The sequence below is a fragment of the Parus major genome, chromosome 19 (genome assembly GCF_001522545.3).
Source record: "Parus major isolate Abel chromosome 19, Parus_major1.1, whole genome shotgun sequence".
NCBI lineage: Eukaryota > Metazoa > Chordata > Aves > Passeriformes > Paridae > Parus > Parus major.
Genome location: NC_031787.1, coordinates 4,908,270 through 4,932,067, shown reverse-complemented (window position 1 = coordinate 4,932,067; position 23,798 = coordinate 4,908,270). Strand labels below are relative to the sequence as shown.

Here is a 23,798-nt window from a genome sequence, read left to right as displayed (position 1 = left end):
GCAGGAGTTAAAGATGCATCAATCCTTTTAAAAAAACTAGAGAAGGCAGGTGAGCTGCCAACCCCCGGGGGAACAGGGTAGTTAAATCCAGGAAGGATTTTTCAGAGCCAGGGCAGTCAAAGCAGGGTGGCTACTGCAAAGCCATTCTTCATCCTGATGCCTGCAGTGAGGGTAGGAAGCTTTTCATTTGAGCAGGCTGTTGCTCAGTGCCAGGCCTTGTCAGCCTGATGTCTGGAACCAAAATAACTGATTTGGCTGTAGCTGTCGTTAGTTTTGTTTGGGAAAAGATCTCAGAGAACATGACAGCTGTAGATTAGGAGGACCTTATTTTTGTATCCCTTTGGGTCTGGCTGGGTTTAGTCTCCTGTAATTGCCAGGCCCTTGCTGTATAGTTGTTTTAATAAATGAATGAATCTCCATGCTTAGGTTTTACCCTGCTGCTGCATGGGATGCCTGTCTCCTGGTTGCTTTTTCCTGCTCTAAGCAGAGCTCATCAGGTTTCCCTCACCCTTCTGCTGTTCTGCTTCTCCATTTCTTACTGATAAGAAAAAAACCTGGACTCTGGAGGGCTTATGCCCAGCAGGGATTTTCCCTTCCCTCCTTCCTGCTTCAAGCCTGATCCTGACACACTGTCCTCTCTCACCCCATGCAGAGACCACAACCAATAGCTCTGAGCTGGAAAACAGCACAGATTCAGAGCACAAATGGCCTTCCTGCAACGCCCAGGATGAAATGCTGAACTTGGCCTTCACCATCGGCTCCTTCCTGCTCAGTGCCATCACGCTGCCCTTGGGAATTGTCATGGACAAGTACGGCCCCCGCAAGCTGCGGCTGCTGGGCAGGTGGGTGTGCAGGGCTCCAGGGGTGGGCTGAGGGCTCAGTTCCCACCCTGTCTGGGTGCTGTGCCTGTTGTGGGATCCCTGCAGCCTTGGGAAGTGTCTGAGGAATGGGGCTGGGATCTGCACAGGACAGCAGAGCAGCTCTGGGGTGATTTCAGCCAGCACAGTGAATTGCTCCATAAGGGAAGGGCCTGGAACTCAGTGTCCACACTTCAGCTCTCCAGTGCTGCTCTGTGATCCCTGTCCAGATGGAGCCTGGAGGAAGAGCGGAGTCATTTGTGAGTCAGGGAGGGTAGCTTTCTCCTTGGGCTGGGAGCTATGTCCTGAGAGGCACAAAACCAAGATGTTACATCATTGTTTGCAGGCTGGGGAGTTAACTTGGGGATAAACATGTCCCATTGCCTTTCCCAGGGCCCTTCTCTTCCGTGTGGTGTGTGCTGCTCTCTGCCTCAAACAGCGAGGTTGTCAACTGCTTCTGTCATTGGCACATTGAGATTAGGGACTTTTGGGATCAGTGGGCTCCAGCACTGTTCTAACTGTCACAATTTTAATGCAGTGAACTTGATTAGAAACCAAACTGGCCTGTGGGCAGAGTGGGAAAAACAGGGCAAGTCTCTGAGTCATACCACACCAGAGAGGAGTTGAGTGCTGGGGCTCAGGACAAAGGCTGCTGCTGCTGCCTTTGGTCACCCTGAGGTGAGGGCTGGGAAACTCTCTGCTGGAAAACCAGTGGGAATTGGGTCCAGACAGAGCTGCGTCAGTGCTGGGAGGAAAGGTTCCTGCCCCAGCCCTTGTGCAAGGCTTGCCTGTAATACTTGTTTGCCAGTAATATTTGGGTATTTCCCTGGATTATTCTTTCCAAATTGCCAGCTTCCCTCCCTCTAACAGAAATTGCCTTGTGAGGTGCTGAGGAGGTGGAAGCAGCTGTAATTTACTGTGTGTAAGGCTGTTTGTGAGAAACTCATGGCTCTGGTTCCCTTTCAGTGCCTGCTTTGCCGTGTCCTGCGTGCTGATCGCGTACGGTGCCAGTAACCCAGACTGTAAGTTGGCATCTTTCTGCTGAGCTGGGAGCATTTCAGGGCTGTGGTTTGGGGTTTTTAGGGAAGCAAAGTTCAAACCGTCACCCTCCAGTGCTGTACTGGGGTCTTGCTGGGGACACAAGCCAAGCAATCTGCCAGCCTGAGGGAGCCAAGTGGCTCTGGGGAGGGCTGGTGTTTCACAACACCAAGTGGAGACTGTAGCAAGGGCCAAATGTCTGGGATATCCAGGTCTCAGCTTTGTGTTTGAGCAAGGCCAGATCCTGTAAAGGTGCAATTCCAAATGGCTTTTTTAGGGTTGGGAAATGAGTAACAGCACACTATTGGCTTTTTTGCCAGAGGTGGATGGAGCTTGCTCCTCAAGAGCAGATAGTGAGATGACACTTCAGATTGTTTGTTCAAGTAAATCTTCCTTTTAAGATGCATCAGACTGGCTGCATCAGCAAGTCTGTGCATTAGAAAAAAGGAACCCTTCCCTCCCATCCTGAGCTCTGTCTTGGAGAAGAGCCCTGTCCCTCCCAGCCTGTGTGGCTGGGGAGAGATGGGTGCTGGGTCAGGAACAGCATGATATGTCCTGAGGGTGTTGATCCACTGTGGTTTTCACATGTCAGGACCAAAGCCTTCAGGGCTCTGTCTCCTTTCCCTCTGCACTGCAGTGGGAGCTGAGGGCAGGTTTTTTATTGTTGCAGCTCTGTCTGTGCTGATATTCATTGCCCTGGCTCTGAATGGCTTTGGTGGGATGTGCATGACCTTCACATCACTCACGGTAAGTGAAGAGTTACTACCTGACTGTTTTATCCCTTGCTGTGGCTGTGAGCTGGGCTGGCAGGCAAGAACAAAGTGGATCTTCTGCCTGTGGCTTGAATAGCACGTGTTTGTGTTTGGTACAAAGGGTCAGTCACCCTTGGGAGCGAGTCCTTGGTTGTTGTTCTAAAGTTTGTTTTCCCCAATCCTTTTTTTTTTTTTTTCCACCTGCCCTTTGTATCTCAGGTGAAGGTGGGGGGAAAAAAGGAAGTGTTTTTGTCTAGGACTCATAATGTGCCTGTACATGCAGTGCTCAGCTACTTGGCACAGGCTGGATGTGTGTTTGCACTGGATTTAGCATTGACATAGTGCAGGAAGAATCAGCAGGGCACAAACCCTTGCAGGTGGGTATGACCAGCTTTCTGCAAGCACAGTTTGCATCTTGCCCCAGGAACATGGTTCTTCTTGATCACAGAAGGTTTTGCTCTTCAGAAGGGTGGAGTCCCTCACAGGTTTCCTTAGAAATGCTGCTGTTGGGTGTGCACAGCCCATTTGGGTACATTCAGGATTGTATGGAAAGCTTTGGTCAACAACTGTCAGCTGGATCTCTGTGTTTTGGGGTTCTTTCTGCCTGGAGGCAGAAGCAGTATCATTCTCCAAATAACTGCTTTATTTTCTGCCTCATTACCCTGATTGTTGTCAGTGTGGCTCAAACAGGGTTGGGTGGAAAGTCGCCCAGAAAACAAGCCTGGGAAGCACCGATTTTTTTCTTTTTTCTTTTTTTTTCCTTCTTGAGCTGTGGCTGAAAACTTTCAGATTTGGACAGCACTACCTTGAACTTGCTGTTGAAGTGAAACTTCCTGTTAAAGTTATCTCTCATTTAACAGGGCTTAGACACTGGCTGAAGTCCTGAGACCTAAATTTGGCAGAAACTTGCTTTAGAGAGCACTCTGTGTACTGTGGTTCTGCTGCTGCTGTTGTTGCTTTCATATATTCAAAGCTTTCAGAACTCTGTGCAGATGTTGCCCTCTCCTATATGTGGTGTTCTTCACTGGAAGCCTTGGATGTGACCCCAAGGAACTGTGGGGCAAATGTCATCCTGCTTCAAATAAAAGCAAGGAAGAGAGGAGCACACCTGTAGTGCTGTGGAAGAGGAGAGGATTCCCATCCTGCTGCTGCCAGCATTGATTATTGTCCCTCTGGGTGGTTATTAAGGGGTCACAGATTATTTTAGAGCCACTGCTGGTGGTAGGAGTGAGGGCAGGATAGGGCAGGAATAGATTGGGTGTGCTGTGCTGTGGCTTTTAGCAGCAGAAGTAAGCAAAGCCACTTATTAGTGCCCTCATTAGTGATCCAGTTCTGCAGTGCCAACAAAGAGCAGCAGCAGAAAAAAGGTCAGATCTTCCAAGAGGAGATCCAAGCCTGGAGGAGGTCTGAAGGAGGCAGTGATGTTGTGAGGTCACACAGATGCCTCAGGTGCAGCCCATCCCCTCAGCGAGTTCTGCAAAGAGCTGGGATGGCTTCAGCCTGACTTCTCCAGTCCACAGGCAGGTGTAGCTGCCTGTGCAGCTGCACAGAGCATTTTGGTACCTGGGGCGTGTGAAGGTGATCAAAAATAGGTTAAGTGGGAGGGAAACACTTCTTCACCCGCAGCACAGCCTGCTGCCTGTTAGAACCAGCTGTATTTTGGTTGTTGGCAGCTTACAGCTTTATCCTTCTGCCTGCAAGCTGCACTTGGCATGTCAAGAGCCATCCTGTGCTGTCACAGGGTGATACCTTGTGGATTCCTTCCAGCTGTGGCCCCTGGACACAGGTGAGGGAGGGACATGGGGACACTGTGGGTGATGTGCTCTGCCTTGTGCCTGGGAGGGGACGGGCTGAACGCTGAAAGGGGACACTCAAAAGATTTTTGTAAGGACCTTCATTACCGAGGCGATGAGCCCTGCTCGTCCCGGTGCCAGGGGAGCTCGGTCTGGCTGCACACAAGTGACAACAAGGTGACTCCCTGCTCCTGCCAGCTGCAGGTGACCTGAGGTGCTCCAGGAAATGGATCAGACCCACTTGTGCAATGGTCCTTGACCACCCCAGGCAGGTTTTGCTTGCTGCTTTGTGGCAAGGTGTCCCTGAAAGCCAGCTTGTGGGATTTCAGGTGCTGACACCTCCTGGCACACGGTGTGATGTGGTGGCAGGGACACTCAGGCAGGGATAAAGGGGATCTCCAAGGATTAGAGCCTGGGATAGTGCTCCACAAAGCTTTGCCTCTTGAGTTGAAAGCTTTTTTCAGCAACAAGTCCCCAGGGTATCATGAAAGCACATGGCAAGCTGTGGAGCCAAAACAAGCTGCTGTTCCTGGGTGCCTGGCCTGTGGCTTGGGAGGAGGGGGCAGCCAGCAAACGCTTCCCAGTTCTGGGAATAAGGTCAGGCTGTGCTTGTTGTTAAAATGCAGAGGGGAGATTTCTGCCTCGTGACTTGGTCTTGGCCAATATAAGTGAAGATTGGAAATGGAAACAGATCTGTGCTGGTGGGTCTGACAGCAACACAGGAATCTGGCGCTGGTTCTGCTCTGAAGCTATTTCATGCAAAGAAATAAACATGTGTGATAAATTACCACAAAGAGCCTTTTATAGATTGTTCTCTGTCCTGTTTTCCTTTCAAAGAATTACAGCTGCTTTGCTCTGATTTTCTGCTGCAAACAGCCCCCTTGAACCAGAGGGGAGGGGACATCTCTGTGTAGGGAATCTTCTTTGCTTGGAAATATTAGGAGAACTTAGGGCTCTGTGAGCTTTTGTTTGTTGGAGAATGGGAACAGGAGTTCCCATATGCTTTGGGCAAAGGGGGCAGTTTGAAGCTTTCCTGCAGAACATATTTTTAGTGTTTGTGTAACTTCCAAATACACCCCCAATGGGGAAAACAAAGTTTAATTGAACAAAAATACCATTTTTCAGTAGCCTAGTCTTCTCTAGTCTTTATTTTTTTCCATTATTCTCTCAAACAGTCCTTGCAAGAGGAGGGAAACAGGGTTTGGTAGCAATGCTGTGCTATCTTCTGTATATGGAATGTCTCTAGGGAAAAGCTGGAAAACAATATAAATTATTATAAACTCACTGTAGGGCAGATGAGAAAAAAAAATCCACAAGAGGAAATGATTTATCAGTTTAGGATTACAGACCTGCAATAAAGGACTCCAGTGAAAAACAGTTGCGTGTGGCAACATTCACTGAGTGTCTTTGTGACAGGACATAAAGTTAATAGTACATTGAGTATTAGTGACCTTTAAACAAGAGGCTTAAGAGTTTCTGTCGTCATAGGTCTTGCAGAATTGGAGCTGTCATACCAGAATGGGCAGAAGTTAGTGGAGGAGTCACTTCTGGCCTGCGGGGATGAGATCAGAATGAGGATTAGATCCTTTTTGGTGGCAGAAAAACACAGCTCACTTGCTCCATGGCTTGTGTTTTTTGTTGGGTTTTTTTTTTTTTTATCCTCCTCTCTGTGGTTCATTTTTTCCAATGCTTGCTACTATAAAGACAGCATGAAAAATGACTGGATAAATACTGCATGTTATTTTTGTAGCTGGTCTTTAGATGATACCTGTGCAGGCACTGCCAGTGCTGGCACAGTCTGAGAGGTTTTCTGTCTTGAAGGGGCTTTTCCCCCTTCATCTCCCCTCTGCCCCTCCAGGCAGTCCCATATTTCTCTTCCTTCCAAGTGGTGAGTGTTTGCAGTTTCTGCTTTGATTGGGCTGGATAAGACATTAAATCTCTCCTGTCCAATTTTTTTAATCTAGCTGCTTGCTTGGTGCCAAATTGGATTTGAGGAAATCTTTAGACTTTCTAGGACTTCTGTCCCAATCAAGGCAGAAGCAACCTTGGGTTCTTCTGGTCATGGCTGCCTTTTCCATGTCTCCAGCAGCCCTCAGAGCAGGAGGATCCACCTGGAAGTTCCTTGCCTGCAGTATGAAAAAGGCTTTTTGTGGACTCTGGATCTCCGGGGAAAACCAGCCTGAGCCAAGAAGCAGCTGTGTTTGTGCAGCTCTTGCCCTGCCCTGAGCTCCCCAGCAGGAGCAGCAGTTTTGTTGTCATTTCTGGATGTTATTTTAGGTTTGGGGTGTTAGGGATGAAGCAAATGCCCATCCTGGTGACAGCAACCAGCCTTTTTTGCAACCCTCAGATATTCCACTCTGCAGATGCTGCTTTCTGGGAGTGTGTAAATTTAGGCCAGTGCTTCCAAGAGGAGATTTTTCAGCGCCTGGTAACAGACCTTTGGATCCTTTAGCCGTTTCCTGTCTGCAGCTCCCGGGAGCAGCCTGCTGGCAGCTCTCCCGCATGTGGGGATCCGCCATGGGTGTGGGGATGCTCCGCAGAGCAGCGCAGCCTCTTCTGCCTCCTCCTCCTCCTCTGGGGTTCAGGGCAGCATCAGGCTCAGCACATCATTGCTGCTGCTCCCCAGCCCGGGGTTATCTGAGGACCTGGAGCCTGCAGTGCATAGGAAGCTCTGCAGTGAGGGATGATAAACAGCCAGATGGGTCCCGGAGTGCTCCTGCACAGGAATACTTGCCTTGTAAACACGCCGTGACACAAGCCAGATTTGCTTGCCTTATATGCTGCTCCTGGGAAAGATGGATTTGTTTTTCAGCCGTGCAAGGGGAGTGTGATGGCAGCATTTGCTTGCTCAGGCTGGGGCTGGTATTCTCGGAATCATTTTGTTCAGCAGCTTCTTTGCACAGATGAAGGGCTGCTTGTGCTTTCAGTCCTAGAAGGCATCTGCAGTGTCCTGCTTTGAGGCCCTCTGAGGCTGACGTGGTAGTGATGCTCAAGTGAATTTGGGGAGTAAGTGACCCAGAAAAATAGGTGGGAGGGAATTCTGCCAGCCTGCAGCAGAATCTCTGCCCATTGACCAGCTTCAGGAGGTAGCAGCCCAGCTCTCCATAGCCTGACAACGTTGCTTCTTCTTGTTATTTCCAGTTTCCAGGCCAGAATTTGTGAGTGATGGAAACTTGTTCACTTCTGGTTGTTCAGGAAAACAGGGAGCTCTTCCTTTCCCAGGAGGGTAGGAAGGTCTCCCAGCTGTTTCTGCTGTTGGATCTTGAGTGAAAGCAGGGGCTGTTGAGCCATCCTGGGAGTGATTTTGCTGTTCAGGTGGCAGAGGTGGTTGCTGTGAACTGCTGCTGCCTGTCCTTCCCGAGAGCTTTGCTTTCCCAACAGATCCTTGCAGAACCAGCCTGGTCTGCTCTCAGCAGTGCCAGCACACCTGCTGGGAGCCCAGGCAGTGAAGTGGGGTGGGTGGCAGGAGTAGCAATGTCAGAGTGTTGCTTTTGCTTGCTGCAGAGCTCAGTAGCTGTGCTGAGCAATAAATCCTTGGATAATCTGGTGTTTGTGACTCCTTCCCTGCACCTAGCTCTGGGATAGTGTGCTGAGGCATCTGAGCCATCCCAGTGATGCAGAAATGATCAGCAGCGAGAGTCTGCTGCCACAGAAGGAGCTGTGAAGATGGCTAGAAATGGAAATGCAAACAGCAGCACCGCTTGTGCTTGTCTCTGTTCCTTCTTGTTATAACAGGAACTTTCTGGTCTGCTGCAAAGGATTTGGGTGCTGACCCAAGGTGCATAAACAAAGCTGGCAGTTCAAGGTGTTGCAGGGTGTGTTAAAGACTGCAGCCTGTGTCTAAGAACCCTTGACTAAAAAGAGGGTGATAAATAGACAATTTGGACATGTGTTTGTGGAAGGGGAGAAGTGGTGGCTACAGGTTTGGAGTAAGGAACCCCTGAAGAAAGCACAAGAGCTGAAGCAAATGCTCCTGTGCTGAGGGTGAATGATGCAAAAAATGCTGTCAGTCTGGAAAGAAGCAGTGCCAGTAAACACATAAATCTTGGATTGTAGACATTCCCTGACTCTGGAGACACAAGAGCAACCTGCAGAGTAATATCTTGAAGAGCTAAGTCATGCCTGAGTAAAACTGGCTGCTTCATATTCTGGTATCCAGGAGAATTGATCCTAAATGACAATGCCTTCTCAAGAAAGCCTCGTTCCCTTGGCAGCAACCTGTTTCAACTGATTTTTCTCTCTCTCTCCCCAGCTGCCCAACATGTTTGGTGACCTTCGTTCCACGTTCATTGCTCTGATGATTGGCTCCTATGCTTCCTCTGCTGTGACTTTTCCAGGAATCAAGGTGAGGCTGTGGAATCAAGGCTCCTGACTGGAGGTGTTGTGCTGGTCTTGCCCCATTTAGCAATAATGTGGCCAGAAAGAGGGACTGTTTGCTAAAGCACGTCTTTAGGGATGTGCATTTGCAAGATTTGTTTCCTGTCTCTAATAGAGTCTTCCCAAGTGACTGCATCAAGAATGCAGCAGAGAAATTTCAGAAAAACTAAAGATTTTAGAAAAGGTTGTTTTGTTAATCTCTGAGTGTGTATGTATATATATTTATATACATGTTATTTTTAATACACATATGGATATTTTACTGTGTGATTGTCACCAGTGGTCGACTTAGAACATAATTTATGGCTGGCAGATGGCACTGAGAGGACATGAGATGGTCACCTGGGCTGCCTGGATAGATCACCTGGTTCTGAACCAGGGATATTTCATTGCAGTCTCAGGTGTGCAGGGAAGTTCCTGCAGATTTTCCAAGAAAGTCATTGTCACAAAGTTGTTTTTTGTTACCACTTGAGTTTAACCCATTTTAAGTGTATCATGTTCTTTCCTTGTTCCTCTCAGCCCTCATTGTAAGAATATTGAAGCATCTTTCTGCTCCTGTAGCCAAAACCATGTTTCCTTGTGATTCCCAGGTTATATATGACTTTGGGGTCTCCTTCATCTTTATTCTGCTTGTCTGGGCAAGCTGTGCAGGACTCGTTTTCTTCAACTGCTTCTTCAACTGGCCCCTGGAGCCTTTCCCAGGACCAGAAGACATGGACTACTCGTAAGTCTCTGGGGCTAATCCCATTCCTCTCCTAATCCTCTAGGAAGAACTGTCACAAAAAATTTAGAGTAGACAGGTAACCCCTTGCATATTGTTTATTGCCACCACCTTTGAGGCTGAGGATTTCTGCCTGCCACTAGCATGTGAATACCTGTGGAAAGTGGAGCTTTCCAAACTATGGGAATTATGAAGGAAAAATGATCTGTTTCTGGTCATAAGCATTTTTATATTGATTTATGCTGAGTTGGCCCAGGGAAAGTATCTCAGTTTGCTCTGGATCAAAACCATTTGTGGGTCTGTAATGGAAACCAGTGCCTTGAATCCACAAACAGCCTTTCTGTCTTCTGCAATGTTGTTGCCTCTGACTCCTCACCCTGTGTTGCAGCTCTCACGCTCTTTGCAACCCAACAGGGTGAAAATAAAGTTCAGCTGGCTGGGATTTGACCACAAAATTACTGGGAAGCAGTTCTACAAGCAAGTGACGACTGTGGGGCGCCGTCTCAGTGTGGGGAGCTCCATGAAGGGCCCCAAGGAGCCGGCAGCTTTGCAGGAGAACAACAAACTCTGTCTGTCTACAGTGGACCTGGAAGTGAAGTGCCAGCCTGACAGTGCAGGTGTGGTTCTGGGGGTGCCCCAGGGTGCTGGCACAGTCCTGTTGGCCTCCCTGATCTGCTGCAGACCTGTTTGGAAGGCAGCAATACCTGATCCAGGTGTTGCCAGGGCCTCGTGCCAGCCACCAGGACTGGAACACAAGTTGAGTTATATAAGGAATCCTGTCCTTGTGTCCTTCCCTGAATACAAATGGTGTGGGGACAGCACAGGGGTGCTGATGTGGCTGCAGGGGGACAGGGCAGGTGGTCACTGCTGGCTCTTGGGTGAATTGCTGCTGTCATGACCAAGCCTTCTTTACTCTGGGGCATCATAGAATGGTTTGACTTGGAAGGGACCTTAAAGATCATTTTATTCTACCTCCTTCCACCAGAACACATTGCTCAAAGCCCTGTCTAACCTGGCCTTGATGGTGAAAACAACGGTTTGAGGCTTCTTTTGTCCTAATCTACTGAATCAGATGATCCTTCTTTCCTGCCTCCTTGCCCCAGTCACTAGTAGCCAAACTCCAAACATCTGCAGCTGTTGATTAATTATGAGAGTTTGTAAGGCACCAGGTGAAGTCCTTGGAGCTGCCACTGGCACTTCTAGCCAGGAGGACCTACTAAGACAAAGGCAAAATTGTAAATGTTTGCCAGGATGTACTGCCTTCTTCAGAGATTGTTATTCCTTCTGCAGCTACTCCCTCCTTCATGAAGAGTGTCTTCAGTCCCATCCTGTTGCTCAGCCTTATCACCATGTGTGTCACTCAGCTGAGGCTCATCTTCTACATGGGAGCCATGAACACCATCCTCGAGTTTCTGTCTGGAGATGAAAGTCAAGGTAGGGGAACCTCTGAAGACCTTTACCTGGTTCCTTGGGTCTGGGGGCTGACCCAGACTTGGTCAGTGAAGGTAGAGCAGCTGATTACTCAGCAGATACTCTGTATGGCAATCCATGGTGTCCAAGTGCACTGACAGCTGCTGGGAGGGTCCAGGGAAGGGCTGGCACCAGCCCAGCACAGAGGGACAGCGAGGTAGACACTTGAATGTCAAGCTAATCTTAGCCCTGTGTCTGTCAAATACTTCCCCATGTCAGTTCTCCACATAGGCTGTCACAAGTAACCTCTGGGGGTAGACTGTGATAATTTTTATTGTAACTGGAAAACCTATTTCATCAGGTATTTGCTTAACTTATCCCAAGTAAGCAGAGAATGCAGAGCAGCTGATTCTCATGAGTAATGGTTGGACTCTGTGCCTCAGCCCAGCACCCGGGGGCGGGAGAAGTGAAGTCAGAGCTGGTTTTTTGTGCAGCTTGGTGGGTGCTGGGGAGGCTCAGGGGTGCTCCTTGTGCTGGACTCCCTGCATTTATAGCTCTGATGAAGTTCATGGAGCAAACAGGAAAGAGTACATTAGTTTAATGTTGAAAATACCCAGGATTGCAAAATAGGATTTAGCCTTTTTTTGGTTTTGTTTTTGTCCTTTGTAGTAAGATCCAGTTTGAACTTGTTAAATCTGGATTGCATGAAGCTGATAAATCAAGAGGCACTCCTCTGAAAACAGGAGTGAGCTCTGGGGGAGGGAAGGAAACTCCAAGTGCCCTGGCATTCCCTGAATTGCTTTGTTTCTTGAACCTCTGACAGCCTGCAGCATTCAGCTCTTTATCTCCTGGCTCAGGAGCCAGCTTAGACATTAAACAGCAAAACAGGACAAACTTCACACTGCTTACCTTTCCCAGCACTGCTTCCTTTTCTGCTTACCTTGTAACTCTGACACCTCTTTAAAAAATACTATTTATTTTTACCCTGGCTTGTTGTACTAATTTAATTTCTTTCCTTCTCTTCCCCTCCTTGGAATTTCAGAATTAATATTAACCATATAAGCTGACAATTCTGTTTAGATCAAGCTCCTTACTAAAGCAGGGATTGTGCCCCTTGAGCATACTGCAATTTTTCTGTGCCACCTTTAAGATTTCTTCCTATTTTTTCCCTTCCTCCCCCTGAATGTAGCCTGGGCTCATTGCAGTGCAGTCGCTGTCTTGGTGTTTCCATGGCATCAGCAAAACAGTTTTATTGTCTGGTCTCAGCAGTGTCAGGCTCTGCTGCAAGAGCAGTTCCAAGGCACGTGCAGCTCTCTAGAAATGTAATCTGTGTGTGCATCAGGAGAGGATGGGATGCTGCTCCCTCACATTCCTCATTCTTCCTGTATTTATTCTCTTGGGTGGGATTTGCTCAGGGAGCTCCCTCCACCTGCCCTTGGGAGCACTGAGCAAGGGGAGAGGAGAGCTGAGTTCAAACCCTGCAAGTGTTGTGGTCAAAGAAAAGTTAAATATTCCCACGAGCAGAACTGGAGAGAAGGATATGGGGAAAATCATGCAGATAAGTAGTGAAGTCTTTAATTGCAGTGAGGCACAGTGTCCTTGAAAGTTCTTTCTGTGCAGGTTATGGTGACTTAGACCTGTCAGGAAACCAAAAGGTGGAGAGAGAAGTCAACCTGTGGCTACTTACCTGCTGAAACCCCCCAACAGATGAGGAGGAAACTTAAGGGTTCATTCTGTAAATGACTGTGTAATTGTGTTGTAGGAAGGCAGGGGAGAGTAGACTTGTTATGCCTAGAACCTGGAATTTATACCTTTCATAAAATGTCACCTTGTTCTCAAATGTGATGATACTGAGACCTTGAAGAGAATCAGGACTGGAAAACTCAGCTGTGTGAGGTGCTTGTTTGGGGTAGCTGTGAGGGAAAAGCATCTAGAGCAGGGAATGTAAAGGCTTGTGCCCACGTGCTCTTCCTTTGCTAGGTATTCTTGCTTTTTCTCCTTGGGAAAGAATGTTTTTTAAGATGACAGATAAGCTGAGGGGGCCCTGTTTTTTAGTAGCTACTGTCTTTCCTCCCCTTCTCTTGCTGACCCCATAAATTTCACTCCCTAATTCAAGCTGGCCTCTGCCCTTGTTGTTTAGAGCCTAAGATTAAGTGTTCAGGGTAGCATAAAGAGGCAAAACATGACAGCATGGCTTGCTTCTTACCCTGTATTAAAAAATAACCAGACAACAGTAAATCAGCTCCTGCAGTGCTCATGGGGAGTGATGCCACCTGTTTCTCTTGGCTGCAGCAGTTCCTATAATGAGAGGGGATGTGGGGTCACTCCAGGGCTTATCTTTGTGGGTGGAACAGGGCCATGAATGTGAGTTTGGAGGTTGGAAGTTCCTCTCAGCTCCTTTGCCAGCAGCTGGAGCCAGGAAAAGATCACCAGGTGCCATGCTTGGGAACAGCAGAGCAACCCTGCTGGAGTTTGCTGCAACTGTCTAGGAGGGAGAGGCTTGTTGGAAACTTTCTCTCCATTACCAAGTGGATTTTGGTGGAAATCTTAGGCTAGACTTAAGGACAGGAGGGATAAATTAAAATTTGAGCTGTTTTGCTTGCAGGGCTGTAACTTGTGCTCTGTGCTGAGACAGGCAGTTTCAGAACTACATCCTTATTTCGGAGCTGTGGCACACCATGACTCACCAGCCCTTCTGTGTGGTGCCTCAATCATCACGTGGGCTGCCAAGGGGAAGTGGAAAAAAGCCTTGCAGGGTGGGGGAACTGCTCAGTAACAGGAGGGGACAATTTCTTCCGAGTCTGATGGCATCAGCTTTCCCTTAGCAAGCCACGGGAGACACTTCTCTCATCGTTAGCGCAAAATTTTCATCACTTTGAGCTTTTTCACAATTGCTGGCAAACGCTGTGATTTTTTTGATGTTCATCTCCTGTCCCCTTTCTTCCAAACTTGTCCATTGAGCACAAACTGGGTTAGCCCTCACCTTCCCAGCCTGATTGTCCTGACTGGAGCATCCCAGCTGGACCAGCTGTAGCTGCAGCTCCCAGCAGGGCAGGAGAGGAGATGACTAAAGCAGTCTGGCTGTGCAGCACACAAAGCTTATAAAATCTTTTCCTGCCAGTCCTGCCCAGAATAAACCTCACTGGCACTAAGTGGGTGCTGTGTCCCCATTTTTGGAGCCCTACCTGCTGCTGCCTAGAGAATTCCAGTGCAGGATCAGAATGGCTGAAGGAAGAGTGCCCAGCGCGTCCATTCTGATGTCTTGAAGGCTGATGAATGGCTGGGCTTTTATTAAGAGAGGTGATCAGTGGGAAGGTTTTTGTCATATTTTCTTTCTATCACTTGGACTGAAAACTAATTTTGATTTTTCTTTTTTTTTTCCCCTGCAGTGGCTCTCTACACTTCGATTTTTGGGGTCCTGCAGCTGCTGTGCCTGCTGACAGCGCCTGTGATCGGGTGTATCATGGACTGGAGAATGAAAGAGTGTGACGATGGCTCAGAAGAGAATGAGGAGAGCAACACTGAGCAGTGCGTAGTGTGTGCCACACGGGACATGCAGCCACCTGGCAGGCCCCCTCTGCTCTGCCTTATGTGTTGTGGGATGAAAGACTGAAAAGAATATTGGCTCTTCAGTATAGAAAAGAAAGCCTGAAGGAAGACTTGATAATTGCAGAGGAAATGAGCAGACTATCTTCTATGTCCGCTAAGATCAGTCAAGAAGAGCAAATTTAAGTTGTAGCAGGAGAGGCTCAGACTTCCCTCCTAGCCTAAGAGTAAGAGTAACATCACTGAAATGATTACCCAGATGTTCCTCAGCTTCTACTGGTGGAGATCCTCCATAGGCAGATCTGTAGCCAAGCTGGTGTAGATAGAGTTGATGTGATGTGTGGAGAATCTTGCTGTGAGTTCCAGCAGCTGCTGGAGGTGTGTTTGTAACACAGGTTTTGCTGTCCTTCCAGAGGTGACAAGAAAAAGAAAAAGCGTGACCGTCAGATCCAGAAAATCACCAATGCCACCAATGCCTTTGTATTCACCAACTTCCTGCTGGTTGGATTTGGAATCACCTGTCTTATTCCTAATCTACCCTTGCAGGTGAGAAGGTGAAATGGGTGGGGGGCTGGCAGGATGACAGGACAGTGCCAGGAGAACCTGCTGGTGGTGGCAGGAGGGCTGGGACAGGCACTGCTGGGAAACTTCCACCCTGCTTTGGAAGCCCCACTTTTAGACCTGAAACAAATAACACTGTGCAGTTTAGATCTCTTGGGAAAACCTGAACAGGCAGCTACAGTTAAAGTGCCAGTTGGTTCAGAATTTATTTGCACTTGTACGTTTCTGCAGCTGGCCTGTGTGATAATGAATTCTTGCCCACCAAGATCCTCTCAGCAGTGCCTGTACATTTAAACTGGGCTTGATTTAAGCTGCTGAAGGTTGGAAAAACTTGCTGCAAGAAGCATAACATGGTGATGTGTACAGCACATTATTCCTGCGTCAAATGCTGTGCCCAATGGAACCTGTGGGATTATAAACCTGTTAAAATATTTATTCTGTGGCACCACCTATTTTTGGCAGAGGATTTATGCTATACTTAAACACACCTTGATGATGTAGGCAAACAGCTGCAGTTTGCTCCTACTTGTGTGTTGTCTGCAATAACTTGTGGAAAATTAACTAAATTGGTGGCCATGGAAAAGCATTGTGATCCTGGCCATGGGTTGCTGGGGACACGTCCTTGCAGCAGTGCCCTCTAGAAATGAGAGAGGTCTTGTGTGTGTGTGTGGAAAGTGAGGAAAAGCAGTGCATGGAGACAAATTTCTTCCCTTGCGCTGATATTTCAGGTTTTGGGTCTGGGTTTCCCAATCCTACCTAAAAAGAACAGCTTTTAGGAATGGCTGGTGTTGGGGTCTGGCACACCTGAGTGGGTGCCTAGGATGTGACACTTTTCTGCTTCTTTTTTTCAGATTCTGTCCTTCATTTTGCACACAATTGTCAGAGGATTCATCCACTCAGCTGTGGGAGGCCTCTATGCAGCTGTGTAAGTCTCTGGTTCCCTATAAGATGTGGCTGGCCAGATAAACTGGTTTGGGATGATGAGCTGTCCAGGGGAGAGGGAGATCAGGAATGAGGTCTTCATGGTCAGAGGGGAAAAATGATGCAACTTGTTTCCTCAGTCACCTCTAGACATGACAATAGCTGGGCTGAAATCCCGGTGCTTTCCTTGTTTAGCAACAGAGACAGGCAGAGCTATGTGTGGGCCTCACATGAGACTAACCTATTGACACTCAGGTTATATAGTAAAAACTCAAGGCTTTTTTTGTCTTGTAATGAGCAGATATGTGCATGTGCCCAGGTAAAACATTAACATGACTGAAAACATCGCTGCTGCTCTCCTCTGAAGTTCACATTGGTAAATCATTGCTCAAGATAGCATTAGTGATGCCTCCTCCCTTTCCCAGGACAGATCAACCATCCTGTTTCCAACTTAGCAAGTTATCAATAGCTGAATCTAAATACTCTTCCTCATTAAGCAATGTTTTTGGCCTTGTAAACAGGTCTGTCCCTCAGTGCTGAGAGGTTGGACAGAGGAACAAAGAGGAGCTGTTCTCTTTCAGGGAATCAGAGATTTGTTGAGGTGGGAAGGGACCTCTCAAGACCAAGGTCAGCTAATGCAGGTTGTCCAGGAGTGCAACTGATTTTGTTTGGATATCTCCATGGATGGAGACTCCACAGCTCCACAGACTCTTTATATTAAAGGTTTAGATCCCCGTGTCTGGGGAATCCAGACTAGAAAAAACATCTAAGACTCTGCCTCAGAAACGTATAAACTTTTGGTTCCCTGGCAGCCAGAAGCAAAGTACTTTTGTCTTGGGCAAAGTAAATAAATGTATGTTGCAGTAGGTATCACCTTACTTGTAAACTAATCCTATTTGACCATTACAACTCTGGAACTTCCTGGAACTGAGGTATTTTTGCTTAGAATATGACTTCTTTGAATATTTGAAGGTTTTGATTTGCTTCCTTTTTTCCAAGTTTAGTTTAACCTGACCCTTTTAAATACTGCTCAGTCATGGAAAGAGAAAGATGTTAGATGATTCCTGAAATTTATTTTTCCATTAATATTATCTGATACCAGTACTTGCCAGTCAACAGTGTTGTTTAGTTTGACATAGGATCAGACTTGTCCTCTAAAAAGGAAAACACTAACCTGTTGTGCAGGTTTCACTCATTTCCAAAGGGAGCAAATTGTTATGACCAGATGAAAATGATTGCTCAGCCACAAGTGTTGTCATCTGGATCAAGAGGCCCTGCTTTTAACTTGTAAATATCAACACTCTGCTCCCTGTGCAATAGGAACAGGAGCTGTATAAGCACTTCCATCTGCCCACAGTAGAGCTACAAAACAAAACAAGTGCTGGATCTATTACTTAAGTTTGGGAGCTCAGGATGCGAATAATCTGAAGAAGAAGGCTCCAGCCTTGGCACTGGTTCCCTTCTGCTCTCAAGAGCACTGTACACACCACAGGGTATATGTAAATACCCTATAAAAAGGGGCAATTACACAGTGCAGGAGGGAGTTCTGCACGTTATGCCTGTCTTGGAGCTGCGCTCTCTTGTTGGTCTCTGTTGTTACTGGACTGGGAATGTCATCTGACCTGGGTGATGTGAACAGTCAAGGTGACACATAATAATGCTGTTGCTTTCTTTGTTGACAGATACCCCTCGACTCAGTTTGGCAGCTTGACAGGGCTGCAGTCATTGATCAGTGCCCTCTTTGCCCTCCTGCAGCAGCCTCTCTTCATGGCACTGACGGGACCTTTGAAAGGAGACCCCCTCTGGGCAAGTTCTTCTCAGTTTTGATCTGAAAGCTTGGGGGTTAAGATGATTTTTGGCTGATTTCTTGGGGGGGCGAAAAAGAACTCCTGTGCATGGACCAAGGTTTAAAACAGCTGTAATTTTACATGTCCCTCATTCTGCTGTTACCTTGGTGCTGTCCAGGAGACCTTTTCCTGTGTGAGTAATGACTCCCTGGGCAGGAAAGCCAGTAATCCTTCTGGTGTATGGAAAGGGAGGAAGGTAATGCTTTCCACTAACAGGTTATGTGGTGAGTCAGAATCTGTCACATTAAAATGAGTGAGTGTGAGCAGACCTCAAAATTCAGGTAAAACACTCTGACAGTTGAAAGCTATGAGCTCAAATTACCTGTGAATTGTGGATTGCTGATGCTAACGTCCAAAAAGCCAAAATGGCTGTTGAGGGCAGGGCTAATGTCATGTCTTGCTGCAAGTCTGGACAGCTTAATAAAATCATGACATGGGTGGTCTTGGGGAGGATTCTGGTCTCTAGGCTACATGTGCCCCACGCCTGTTGCTCTTCAATCAGCAAACTTGGTGTGAAACACCTGCAGCTCGATCAGCCATGCCTGTTCTGTGGAACAAGACTCCCACAGCTATAATCCAGAGTGACAAACTCGTGCAGGATTTATCTTTGTACACACAAGGTGCTCTGGGCACGGGAGTGTAAATATAAAAACAGTGGAGGATGTTGCCAGCAGCCAGAGCAGGGCGTGTCCTGGTTTGCCCACAGCTGGGTGATGTGGGCTGGGCTCTGACACTGCTGCATGCGTGACTGGGTTGTTGTCTCCTAACCAGCCTTTTTTGGTTTGCTTTCCTCCTTCAGGTGAATGTTGGCTTGCTTGGCCTGAGCCTTCTGGGTTTCTGCCTCCCAATCTACCTGGTCTGCTACAGGCGCAGGCTAGAGAGAGAAAAAAAGCAGAAGATGGAAGATGCCAAACTTTTCTTCAAAATCAATGGCACTCCCACTGAGGAAGCCTTTGTTTAAACTGGTGCTTCACATACAACCTCCCCTGTACAAGTTCCTACCACGTCTGTGGGTTCTACCTGTGGTGTAAGCCAGGACTTTCCTCCCCTGGCTCTGCCAGTCTTTGCTCATCACAGTACGGGCTGGACATCATGACTGAGATTGCCTCAGATATATGGCAGGAGGAGACTTCCCACTCCTTACTCCAAAACACGGGACACTTTTCCTTTATAAAAAGGCCACACAGATGTTGTGTCTTAAATTATTCTCTGATCACACTCTCCAGCAGCAGAGAGTGCGTAGGAAACTGGGGAGAGAAGGAATAGAGGGATGGGGGAAGAGGGAGGACAGGCCATAATTTGAGTTTGCAAATGTAACACACTGCAGTCTGTTTTCTTCCCCTCTTCCCCCAACCTTGGCTGACATGGTCTCGGATGCAAGCTGCACTCTCCTCCCTCCCCAAGGCTTCGTAATGGTCTTTCTGCTTGATGTGTAGCTGGATTCAGTGGTTTTACTGTCTCTCCAGACATATCCCTGTTTCTGAGGCAGGGAAGGGGTTTTTATTCCTATGTGTATGAGCACAGCTTCAGTGTATTGCTAAATGTTGGCTGCTAGCACTGACAGCTCCCAAACCTTTTATTACTGCAAATGACACAGACTGTGAGCAATGGATCTGCCTTCCACACTGAAATGAAGAGCCTATAGTGGACTGCTGGTCCTAGACCAAGCTTTGAGAAGCCTGGAATTCCTCTTCTTCCCGGTTCACAAACTCACCTGTACGTGTTTTAAACTGTCTGCAGTCCTGGAGCCTCTGAGCTAAGAACTGGATCTTGTTTACCGATGAAGTGCTTTGAGACTTGTTGCCTTTTGCCTCTTCTTCCCCACCCAACATGACCCTGGGATGGGGAGAAGCAATGTCTATTCAGTAAAGTGGAGAAGCTTCTTGAAGCTGAATTCTGGGGCTTCAGATACCTTGGTGTTCACATGCTGTGAGCTGAGCTGCTGGTGAAAAGAACCAAGAGTGCAGAACACTCCTTTGTGTCTGGTAACTGGATCCTGTGGACATATGGCAGGGTGATGTGGTGATGTCATTTTTCCTTTAGCCATAGCTTATTTACCTTGCTATGATAATGGTCACCAAGCTGCTGAACACCAGGTTACTGTGACTGACCAAAATGCTGCCAGTTTGGCTGTTCTAGGAGCCTTCTACAATGTTGATGCTCTGTCTGGACAGAGCACCTGGTGATTGATTGTATGGTGAAGCTGACTGTCAGAGCAATACGTGTGGGTAAAGCTGCCACAGGCCTGTTCACACCAGGGAGGGAATGCAAAGGGAATTTTTAACCTGCTTATTTTTATAGAGGTTTTCCTTGTCTAAAGCAGACTTTTCTGCCCTTAACCTTCTTGTTGAGGTTGGTAGCTCAGGCTCTGTAGCCCTGTGTTAAGCATTGCACCAAGTGGAGCTGCTGGGAGCAGGACTGCAGGGGTGAGGAGAGCATCCCTGGTGCGTGCACAGCACCAACTGCACTGGGCTGAGCTGGTGGCTGCGGGAAGGTTGGGGCAGAAATAAAACCATTTTGGAGACCTACTGGTGGTGTTTTACTGTAAAGCCTGGCAGGGGCTGAGACATTCAACTTGGCTATGGTTGGAAAAGAAACAACACCGTGCTGTGACCTTCCTGTGAGAAATTACCTGGGAGAGCTGGGCGTTAACTCCTTCACCGGGGGTTTGGAGACAACCTCAGCTCGGGCAGGGCTGCAGCTTTCCTGAAGAGCCCAGAGCAGGTCCCTGGCTGCGTGGGCCGGCAGCGCCATCTCCAGTCGCTGCTGCTGCTCATTCCATGGTACCTTTCAATCTTCCCCTCGCAGAAGGACTCGCCACTTGAGGATTTAACACATTTGTGTTGGGTTTTTTTTTTTGGTTTTTTCTTTTTTGTTTTTTTTAATGTGTTGCCTTTATTAAATGTGTTTGTTTCAAGGCAGCTTTACTGCCTGATGTCAACACTGTACTCTTCTGGAACTTTTTGTCTTTTGGTGATTTAGTGACCTTTCCATCTTTTCTTTGAGCAATAATTAAGAAGACAGAGTTTTGCTTAGTTTTCTTGGTCACCTGTCTTGTCTCAAGTACATGGTCAGAGACACACCAGCAGTGGACTGCTAGACTGCCAGAGGGCTTTCTGCAGATTTCTGCATTTTTTTATTACAATACTTAGAAATATTTTGAGAGAAGTCCTGTTCCTGCTCAGAGACACTTGTGACATGACAATGACAGATTAAGTATCAGGTGTGTGATCAAGATTCCATCTTTAGTCTCAGTGTCCTAAAGCAGAATTGGAGGGTGTTCTGCGTGTGCTAGCCCAGCATTACTTCCACCTCGGTTTCAGAATTGAATGTGATTTCTTCTGCTCTTATGTCACTTAAATGCCCATTACAAATGTCTCAGCAAAATAGTGGAATAGAGTGGCATATTTTAATGAAGTCTAAGTGGCGATGCTGCTGTCTTTTAATTTAGCTACACATACTTCAAAGAACACGTTTTTATTTCTGCCATCTACCTCCCTACTGCCATTCCCAGATCCTGCTCTTTATTAGGGACATCTTCAAATCCACTGGTGAATGTGTGTGCTTCATCTCTCTGATGTACCATGATGGTCAGAAGCTGCTGGTCAGCTGTGAGGAGTAGAGCTCATGGCCTGGTGGGTACAGAGGGAGTTTTAGCTGTTCAGGGTTGAACAGGCAAATGGGATCATGTTCTGGGGCCATACAAAGTCATACTGTAGAATTCTTTGCTGCAGAAGGTAGTGGGGAACAGTAGTATCAATTTTCTTGAAGAAAGAGGCTGGTTAAACAATGGTCTCATGCATCCACTAACTCAGGGAGATTTTAAGTTGCTGTAAATAAGAGAGTTATGCCAAGGAAAGATACTTGTCTGCATGTTCTGTCTTGTAAGAATTGGTCAAAGCTGGAGGAAACACGCTGGGCTGAAGTGAAACACTGGTCTGATCTAATGGGGTGAAATTTATTTTGACAGTTGTGAACCAAACTAATTTCAAGAGCAGTCTCAAATTCATCTATCAGAAACCTGCATCTCCATGCAAGATGTGCAAAACACTACTGCTTGTGGCATAAATGCTTCAGAGCTGCACCTCCTGCGGCAGTGGGGTCAGTGGAGGGCAATATTCTGCCTTCAGATTCTTCTAAACATTGTCTTGTGCAATGCAGAAACACGTGTGGTTGATCAGAAGCAGTTTGCCTTGTCCTTTGATGCTTAGGGAAATAGAATTGTGGGGTATATGCATTTGGAGTGGAAAGCAGCACTGCTGCTTCCCAGCTGAGTGTTTCAGGACTAAGACAATTCCTGGTGCACTCCCTGTGTGCATGAGCCACCTTGCGGGAAAAATAAATGGGCTACCAAAGACTAGAGTCACAGCAGTTAGCATCAATAATGCATTTATCTGTACAACTCAAATATAGGTCAATGTATTTAACTGCTTTCATAATTCCTAAATTATGAATTTGTAGGACTTGGGGGTTTTTTTATGTCCTTTGTACCTCCTGATCCATATGGGAAGTGCAAGGAGGGTGGCCATGGGAAAGACTTCCATGGAAGCAACCCCAACTGAATGTAAGGAAGCAGAAACCTGATCTGTGAGTACCTCAGAGTCAAGGTGTTCGTCAAGGTGTTGCTGTGCAAAGTGATTGCACCTTCTGGAGACACTGCTCCCAGGCTCTATAGCTTCTCACATGCATTTAATCTGCCTTTGTATTAAAAAAATAAAAAAAAAAATCACAGAGTGGGGAAGGGAGGGTGACAGCTTTTTGCTTAATCTGTCAGAACCTAAGCCCTGTTGACACAGCCTTTATAGCACTAATGCAGTGACACGATGTATGAAGTGGCAGAGAAAATCTGTGCTGTTCTGCTTAATAGGACACTTACACTGTGAAACAAGTCACTGAGTAAAGCTATATCTGGATCCTCGAGATGAAACTGGACACAGATGTCTGGGAAAAAAAAAAGGGGGCAAATCTTGCTGAGACACCAACTTAACTGCAATGCTGCTACAGCAACTGAAGTGTTCAACTCCCACAGCAAAGTGTGGCCTCTTCATGCTCTGTCTGAAAAGGAAATTTGCAGGATAATGAGATTTTAACTAAGTCCATAAAACACTAAAATGTTTTCAAGTAGGAGATTTCCCTCTTGACAGGGTGATGAATTTGGAAAATATGCTACAAATTTTAAAACTTTTACCCTACAGATACTGTAGGGTAAAAGGAATGAACTATACATATTTGCTACTCTTTTTTTCCCCCCTTTGATTTTTTCTCTGCAGCTGCAGAGCTTTTTGGTATTCCCTACACCCCAGTTTAGACGGGCAAAGTGCTCATAATGCAAAATAGTATTACACTAGGATTTCTGGTGGGAATGGATTGGTTTGGTTTTGTTTTTTTTAATTAAAGAAAAAAGGCCACTTCTGATTTATGATTCACAATGTTATCTTCTCTGGAATAGCTGAAACAATGATGTGTTATGTAGCTGCAGTGTTACATGTTAATTATAAAACCCACAGGTCCTTGTTTTCCTCCATGTGCTGCCAGCCTGTCTCTGCACAATCTGTTTTTACCAGGTGTCCTGTGCTCCACGTAGAATCCTACTGCTATTTGTCACTTCCTTGTGCCTGACCCTCTGTCACCCACATTTTATTCTGGAGACTATCCCCTCTTTCAGAAAACCCACTCTTTAACCTGCCAGCATTACCTCTCCCACGTTTTCCTGTCCACAGAATTTTTTGCAGTGTTTGCCAAAGTGGAACTGTAAACTCCTCGGGGCAGGCCTGTGTCATCTTTGTGTTTGTAAGGTGATGTGCACTCTTGCAGTACTATCTCAAAATAAAGTGATAATAAGTTAATCATTAGTTTTCCTTCTGAGAGTGGACATAATAAAAGCATTGATTGCTTCCTACGAGATTATGGAACCATGAATGCTTTACAGGGTGGGATTTCCCAAAGGGCAGGACCCAGGCTGAGTATTTCCTTGA

The 23,798-nt window shown here is 47.0% G+C and overlaps 1 protein-coding gene across 2 annotated transcripts in view; it reads left to right on the top strand.

Annotated features, from left to right (window-relative positions):
- SLC43A2 (solute carrier family 43 member 2) overlaps positions 1 to 23,725 on the top strand; it is a 31,648-nt gene extending 7,923 nt beyond the window's left edge. The window contains exons 3-14 of one of the 2 annotated variants that reach the window (XM_015646837.2): positions 653 to 842; positions 1,824 to 1,879; positions 2,566 to 2,642; positions 8,693 to 8,785; positions 9,408 to 9,541; positions 9,953 to 10,155; positions 10,829 to 10,972; positions 14,338 to 14,476; positions 14,908 to 15,040; positions 15,907 to 15,980; positions 17,659 to 17,782; positions 18,623 to 23,725. In XM_015646837.2, the coding sequence (XP_015502323.1) occupies positions 653 to 842; positions 1,824 to 1,879; positions 2,566 to 2,642; positions 8,693 to 8,785; positions 9,408 to 9,541; positions 9,953 to 10,155; positions 10,829 to 10,972; positions 14,338 to 14,476; positions 14,908 to 15,040; positions 15,907 to 15,980; positions 17,659 to 17,782; positions 18,623 to 18,784 (1,529 nt within the window). In that variant the 3' untranslated portion in view covers positions 18,785 to 23,725. The remainder of the gene's footprint in view (positions 1 to 652; positions 843 to 1,823; positions 1,880 to 2,565; positions 2,643 to 8,692; positions 8,786 to 9,407; positions 9,542 to 9,952; positions 10,156 to 10,828; positions 10,973 to 14,337; positions 14,477 to 14,907; positions 15,041 to 15,906; positions 15,981 to 17,658; positions 17,783 to 18,622) is intronic. The other variant, XM_015646835.3, reaches the window with a different exon arrangement.
- The last annotated feature ends 73 nt before the right edge of the window (positions 23,726 to 23,798 follow it).